This window comes from Nylanderia fulva, unplaced genomic scaffold (assembly GCF_048542155.1).
Source record: "Nylanderia fulva isolate GAGA-0341 unplaced genomic scaffold, ASM4854215v1 Scaffold561, whole genome shotgun sequence".
Lineage (NCBI taxonomy): Eukaryota > Metazoa > Arthropoda > Insecta > Hymenoptera > Formicidae > Nylanderia > Nylanderia fulva.
This window is the reverse complement of record NW_028190656.1, coordinates 37,122-45,454: the sequence shown is the minus strand read 5'-3', so window position 1 is coordinate 45,454 and position 8,333 is coordinate 37,122. Positions and strand designations below refer to the sequence as shown.

Genomic DNA, 8,333 nt, shown 5'->3' with positions numbered 1-8,333 from the left:
CAGTGAGAGAGAGGGGGGGGTCGCATCACCCATCGCTGTCATCGGACTCGACATCTGTGCATAGAAATATAATAATTTAATATTTTATATATTTTTTGACATATTATATATATATTTTTGACATATTATATATATATACTCACGTCCTTGACATGTGGGACAAGCGTTGGCCAGGTAGAATATGTATAATCTTTCCCGGCACTCTTCGCAACGCAGTTCGGGTACATTTATGTACCGCGATGTTGTGTGTCCCTCGAGGGTTGTGATGCTTAGGAATCTGTCCCTGTTTCTCATGAAACAGCGAAAGCAGATCCAAATCGACCCCCATGGTACGGCGAACGCCATGACATACGACGCCACAGTGCATACCCTCGCTGTCTCGTCGAGGGATGCAGTGGCGCGTATGCCATACATCCGGGACCTGCACGACTCCCGGACAGCGTTGTCAGTATCGTACCCGTCGTCATTGTCATCTTCATCGTCATCGTCATCGTCATCGTCATCGTCATCGTTATCGTCATCTTCATCGTCATCATCATCGTCATTGTCATCGCCGTCTTCTTCAATGGGTACGATATCAATGTCCATATCCTCAATGTCGTCCAATAGGATGTTCACATCCCTGTCGTACACAGGGTCGTACATCGTACCATCACTGTCACTGTCGTCGTCGGAGATGGTTATAACTTCCATCTCGTCATCAGGGACGACGACCACTTCCATCTCGTCATTAGGGACGACCACCACCTCCATCTCTTCATCGTCGGAGATCACTACTTCTTTGTCTTTTTCCATTTTTTGCAAAAACAATACACTGTATGCTCACTGTATGCTCACTAGTATGTCACCGTACTATGACCCGGCAGTGACATCGGTCCTCATTATATATCCCGGTCATCCCTTTGTTCATGCAATAATGCAATTATCTCCGAAAGATGATCTCCGACGAAACAAAAAATAGCGGCTGCTCAGTAGTTGTCTATCGACATGTTTACACCTTCCGCGAAGACATATCTACTCTCTCTTTCAGAACACGTTGATATCACATATGTTGTACACCTATTTTATCACAGAAAAGATAAATAGGCTGCCGACAAAAAATCTGGCGATGATGATGATGATGATGATGACGGTTCTCTCCTATCTGACTCCTCCTCCATTTCTTGGTCAGAATCATTTTCGGATGATTGTGTTTTGCATGACACCGATGGTGAAGGCATGTCCATGTAGCCAAATTCATAGTTGTCCACAGTGAAATAATCGACACAATTTTTGTATCGACGTTGATAACATGCGACTCGCTTGTGTCGCTTAGACGTTCTGGTGCATTTAGATAAATCACCAGCCACTCTTACAATGTCTTCATGCGTTTCCAGGAACTGGGCTACACGTCTTGTATGCGGTTTTCGCACACCAAGTTCGCGATTTCGTACATATTGTACAATTGAAGTCACCGTTTCACGTTTATTACAAAACGGGTTATCTTTTTTTTCATTGTGACAGCATACCTCGAGATGTCTATACCATCTCTCGGCAGTCTTATAACACCCCTTCTCATGACACTCTGCATGATTTTGCAGTGCGCTCTCCATTTTTTCAATGTCTATCACTTATTCGCACTTTTAACCTCAGCCTATTTTCGCTGACATTCGCTGCAATCCCTGATCATCGGTGCAGGACCGTCAATATGCGTTCGCATCCACGGCCGATTGTAGTGTTCGAGGCAGCGACGATATGTCTGAACCTCCGGATCCGTCTTGATATGCTCCGGCAGTTTTTCCCACAAATGCTCTACGAAATATCCGCACTTTTGCAGTAAAACAATCTTCGGAATATATTGTAACTGTTCGGCACTTAAACTGAGAATGTCGGAAGCATTTGATAGTATTACAAACATTCTGAATGAAGAGAGCGTGCGCTCGCCAGTGGTACTATGGTCCGGCAGCTGCATCGGTCCTCATTATATATCCCGATCATCCCTTTGTTCGTGGGGATGATGATGATGCAATTGTTAATTTGCGAGAAATATTTGTGTGATATCTTCAAAGAAAATTTAGATATCGCTGATAATTCTTAGAAATACATAGATAAATTTCACCCCGTCGGCAAGACACGCCGGATCGGATTGACATGTCGCAACCTGTACGGATCAACCCGCTTGATTGTCGGCAAACCTTTTGTTCTTAGTAATTCGCAGAATTATCTTATCTTCGGAGAAAACTTAGATATCCGATTGTCGGCGCTCGGCTTGGATTTGGATTTTGCGGCAGCCATTCGCAGAATTTTTATCTTATCAAATTTAGATGAAGAAACGCAACCCCCTTAGTAATAGATATCCGATTGTCGGCGCTCGAAATGCGGCAGCCATTCGCAGAATTTTTATCTTATCAAATTTAGATGAAGAAACGCAACCCCCTTAGTAATAGATATCCGATTGTCGGCGCTCGGCCTGAAACGGCGGCAGCCATTCGCAGAATTTTTATCTTATCTTCGGAGAAAATTTATGAAAACTTTGATACCGCTCAAAGACGCCGCTTATCTTTGATACCTTACAAAGACGCCGCTTATCTTGGATTCGAAAACTTAGCTTATCTTATCTTGGATTTTCGGAGAAAATTTATGAAAACTTTGATACCGCTCAAAGACGCCGCTTATCTTATCTTATCTTGTTTATGAACATATCAGGTAACATGATCCCCTTATCTTATCTTGTTTATAAATATATCAGGTAACATGATCCCCTTATCAGGTAACATGATCCCCTTATCAGGTTATCTGATATGTTTATAAACAAAGATAAGCTTATCTACTGATAAGACCCCCTCCCCCCGCGTGACGTCACCCCCCTCGCCCCCGATTCCCTCCCGCCCCGCACCCCCCTCATTGCCCCTGAGTTAGAACCCCCATAGTATACCTACTTTTTTCCAATTTCGGCAAGACGTTGACCTTACTACGACAGTCTCGTCCGTAAGGTCCGAGTTTTTCGCATCTATAACATTGTCCAGTCGTTCGCTGTTCTGGTCGCGCTGATTCAAGTTTATATAGCAAGGAAGTAGTTGCCCGTGACGAGCTAGGTCCGATAAATCTCTCTTCCGCGCTCGCGCCGGCTATCGCTTCTTGAAGCGTCGTATATATATGAACGTACGAGTACTTTTAAATCGCTTCGTAGCCCTAATTGAAAATTCAATAACGCTTGTTTTTGGATCGTTTTTAAAATAGTGCGTTTCTCTGAGCTCGCATGGTTCTCTCCCTCTATCATTGAATCGTATAAATTCATTGCAAGTTGGTCGACGCGTTGCCCAAAACTTTGTGCTGTCTCATTATATTTCTGCTTTAGTGAATTGAATTCTAATTGCAAGTGGGCAGTACTTTGCTTGCTTTGGTATGCGGTCTCTAGTTGTTTTAATTCTTCAAACATTTGTATGTCTCGCGTTTCAAAATCTTGCATGGCTTTACTCTTTAATTTAGTAAATAGTATGCCTTGTATCAGAGACTCTTCTCCAAGGTGTATGTTTTGCATGGTATATGTGCATGCGTTTAGAAATTCCTGAAGGCGGTGTCGCGATGTACCGTCGACTTCGGGTATCATCATTCGCGCTTCTTTTAGAGACATATATTGTCGTGCAGTACTCTGTCGATTTCGTACGTCGCGCTCAGTCCGTCCGTAAGTCATACGAGGCTCGTAATCGGACTCCCGTCGTTCGTCTGTGTGTGTATGCCCGTGCGGCTTCTATCCTATCTATACGTGTATTTACTGTATGTAGCTCTGCATGTATAGCTTGTATTGTATTAGGTATTTGGAAAGTTTCCCCGGGCGCTAAGACGGAGGGTTATTGTGACGCGGCGTTTAAATTCTGTCCCATTTGGGCAAGGGTTTGTCGGAGTATACTTATTTCGCCATTTTTCGCGGCTGGCGCAATAATCGCGTCCGCGTTTGTATTTTCTGCCATATTTATTTCGCTATAAATTTCTTTGGGGTCGAATATTACACTATCGTATGACGTTAATAAAAATTCTCTCCGCAAAGATACTTTACTCAGAGTTCGGCTGATATACGGTCGCAATCAACGCGGTTTGTCTTGAGTTACTTAAACAGAGTCGCTCGGATTATTTGGGAATATACTCGCGTCAAAACTAGTAAACGGAAATTCTCGTTCGTTTATTACGTTCGGAAGTAACTCGGTATTATTTTCGTTTGACAAGTCGCTGTCTAAATTTCTACGAACGCTTTCGAGATTTTGCGCAGTTAAAAGCAATACTCGCGTTGTTAACCGTACGGGTGTACTATGCAACCACGATTGGTTTTTAATCGCTTGTCGGGGTGTTTCGTCACCTTCTGACATTCACGCAATCAAATAAATTCGGACTTACAGTATTACGGCTCGCATCGTTACGCTTTACACGGGTCGACTGCGGCTGCTGCTACTCGATCACTCGTGGGCTGATAACGGCTGCTCCTTGTTGATGCGCTGTCCGTGAGGTTGTCGTAGGTCGGCGTTGTTCTTGGACGTCGGCGATTCCTGTCGGTCTTCAGCTGCTTATCGCTCGTAGTACTGCTTGTGTTGTCCGTTCTCTTTCTCTCCTTGTCGTGGCTTCTGCTTGTTTCCGTCAGTGTTACTGACGTGCTCGTCTAACACTTTTTATAATTTTTATGTGTTTTTACAGGTCTTCGTCGCTGTGGATGATGGGGACGATGTCGGTTCTGTGGCTGATGTAATCCCACCGCTGCCACCAATTGTTGTGTCTCTGGTGAGACACAAGGAAAATTCGGGTCTCAGCCGTTTAAAGAATAGGGATCCTAAGGATCAGCGGCGTCTCCACTCCGGATTAGTCTCGCATTAGATCTCAGTTTTTTCAATAAATCTTTATTTCCTTTAACTCTGATGTTGATTTAATCCTGAATTTAGCAAGTTGTACATTCGGTTAGGTCCGGATTAGCGACTTGTCTCTCTGGATTTTCGTTAGCGACTGCCTTCATCGCCTCGCTCTCCGTTCGCGGTGGTCTCCTGTCTTTTCCACATCTTTTGGGGGAAGATGTAAAAAAGCTCTCCCATTGGCTAATTTATTCACGCGTTTTTTATCTAGGTGCAAGCAAAGCACGTTAACTCTTCGCTTGCGAACCGCGGTTTCCGGCGTGTCGTTTATTTTCTGTCGCGTTTGCGTCTTTTCGCGATAAGCGCTTTGCGAGAGCGTGAGAACGTTTCTCAAACTGTTATATAATGTCAAATTACTAATTTATTACTAATATGATATTTAATATAATATAGTTATAGTCATTCGGACTATAACATACGGTAACATAATATGTGAAGACATGTTTAAATTTTTTATTGTCATTTTCATCTCTTTTGTCAAAACTATTAGTAATATTATTATTACATGTAATCTTTTTTTAATATTGTTGAGGTGTTGAGGCCTTCGAAAATCAAGAATAATATTTACGAAGTAAGTCGAGAAATTATTTACAAAGTAAGTCGAGCAGATCGACGTATCACGCTATTGACCCATGAATTACACGAGTTCATCACGAGCTTCGTCCCTTTCTTCTGAATTTGCCAAGCAGAGTTTACGCGGATTTTCGAGCAGAATTCGCTGAGCTCCGATACAGTACGGACATACAATCCTCGCAATCTCTTAGTCCTTACAATTTACCGCTTGCCTCGGTTTTTGTTACCACTTATTCACTCTCGTTAATAAAGTGAGTGCTAAATACGATCTCGAGTACTTTCTTTTTTATGCTGTGAGCCTTCTGATAAGGCTGCTCCAGCCTCCGCTCGAGTGAGAGCGCAATTTACGCAGAATCGCGAAACTCGAGTCTCAACAAATTTGGTCTTTCGAGCCGGATCACAGCCGAAGAGAACACCTTGCACCGGAGAACCAGGCGAAAGGAACGCTCGTCAGTAAAACGCCCGGATCATGGCTTCCACGGACGTTGACGATTTCGAGGAGCTCATCGCTAAGCAGACCCAGCTCATGAATTCCGTCAATCGAGCTCTAATCAATTTTAAGAAGATGGGTCAAAGTAACATGACTCATGCCGTCACCGTAAGTCGCCTCGCGCGACTCAAGGAGCAATTCAACGAGATCCGGGTACTGGACGCCAAGCTGCAAGCAACCGCCAGCGGCAAAACGAAGGCCACGGATCTCTACTTCATAGAAGCTCAGTTCGTCGCATGTAAGGACAACTACAACGAGTGTAGCGACTACATGGCGGAGGTAGCAGCAAGGACGAACCCTAAACTAGCCGCTGAACATGCCCCCGAATCGGCCGCTGAGCGGCCGCTGCACACGCAAGTATCGACATCTTTGTTGGAGCTCGTCCGATCTCGCGACTTCCGCGCATCGAATTGCCGGTCTTCGACGGGTCCATACATCGGTGGGAGACCTTTCGCGACCGTTTCAAGTCAATGGTCATCGACGACCTTTGCTTGTCCAACGTCGAACGCATGCATTATTTATGTTCGGTACTCACCGGTGACGCGAGCAACACTCTGAATTATTTAGCCGTCACCGACGACAATTTTGCGGTAGCGTGAAACATTATCACATCTCGCTTCGAAAACAAACGCCGATTGATCACCGCACACTTACAAACGCTCTGTCAGCTTCCGCAAGTCGCGACCAAAACCTCACGAGAAATACAGACCCTACGCGATAAAACCAATATGTCAATACAAGCGTTAAAAAATCTTGGTCGTCCTGTTATCCATTGGGACGATGTCCTTGTCTTTTTGGTTTCGCAAAAATTAGACAAAGCGTCCCGAAAAGCATGGGAACTTAAACTCAGTGATACCGTAGAGTTTCCGTCGTATTCCGAACTGGATAAATTTCTCGAGAATCGCATACGCGCACTCGAAGCCATCCTTTCGATGAAAACGAACAACGCGGCCGAGTCAACGACGGTAAAAACGAAAGCCCGAAGCGTCGCCGCGCACGCAACCACCATCACAAAATTCGAATGCTCAGTGTGTAAAAAATCGCATCCTCTATTCCAATGCATGCAATTCTTATCATGGTCCCCTGCGCGTCGGCACAAACTCATCAAATCGCAAAAACGATGCTTTAATTGCCTCGCCGCCAATCACTCAATTAAAGATTGTAAAAACAAACATCGGTGCCGAGAGTGTCACAGCAAACATCATACGCTGCTTCACCTCTCGGACACTTCAAGGTCATCACCTGAGGATTCGACAACAACAAACAATTCGGCCAAAACCAAAGCGAGCGGAGACATTGTATCGCTCACGATTTCGCGCGCTACGCAATCCGCGCCAGTGGTGCTTCTCGCCACTGCACGAGTCCGCGTGTTCTCAACCAACGGAACAGTCGTTCGCGCTCGGGCTCTCGTAGATCAAGGCTCCGCTGCGACTCTTATATCGGAAAGTTTAGCGCAATTGTTAAAGGTACGACGAATTAAGCATCCAATACGCGTAACAAGCATCGATCAATTATTCTCAACGGCGCGTCATCTCGCGGAAATTAAAATTAGTCCCGAAGCAAGCGATAATCCGACGTTTTCCGCCAGCGCTATTATTCTAAAATCATTGACGACCTACGTTCCACCTCGCGTTCCCTCTCTCGCGCATTGCCAGCATCTCAACGAAATCTCTCTCGCTGACCGAGATCCGAACAACTCCGACCCGATTGACATAATAATCGGTGCCGATTTACATAGCTTAATTATTCGCGAAGGTTTGCGAAAAGGACGGAGCTCCGAACCGATCGCGCAGAATACAGCATTAGGCTGGATTCTATCCGGGCCTGCTTCCGAGCCACTTCCGCAACCACCCGTGCACACGCATCACAGTGCGATCGCTAACGACCTTGACCTCACTCTCCGTCAGTTTTGGGAGGTGGAGGATCTCCCGCAAAGTACTTTCTCGAGCCAGAAAAAAAAACAGTGCGTAGAACATTTTCTCGCTACGCACTCTCGCCTACCCGACGGGCGATACCGTGTCCGCCTTCTTTTCCGTAACAGTCCGCCGACGGACCTCGGCGATTCCAAAATCGCCGCTCTCGCTAATTTCGCGCGAGTGGAGAGTCGCCTCCATCGCGACCCTCCAAAGGCAAAGGCCTACGCCGTGTTTTTCCAAGAATATAGCGATCTTGGTCACATGCTAAAAGTATCCTACACGGAGCCTTCCGAACAGTCGTCCGCGTATTACATCCCGCCGTTACTCGCGATAGTAGTACGACGACACGACTACGCGTCGTATTTAACGCTTCCAGCCGTACCAGCACGGGCAAATCCTTAAACGATTACTTATTAACTAGAGCCAAATTACAGAACGACCTTTGTGCCGTCATCCTACAATGGCGTCGATATCGCTACG

General features: G+C 45.5%; 1 protein-coding gene across 1 annotated transcript; it reads left to right on the top strand.

Annotated features, from left to right (window-relative positions):
- The first annotated feature begins 6,665 nt into the window (after positions 1 to 6,665).
- On the top strand, positions 6,666 to 8,255 carry LOC114930257 (uncharacterized). The gene has a single exon (XM_029301995.1). The coding sequence runs from the start codon at positions 6,666 to 6,668 to the stop codon at positions 8,253 to 8,255; it is 1,590 nt and encodes a 529-aa protein (XP_029157828.1).
- The last annotated feature ends 78 nt before the right edge of the window (positions 8,256 to 8,333 follow it).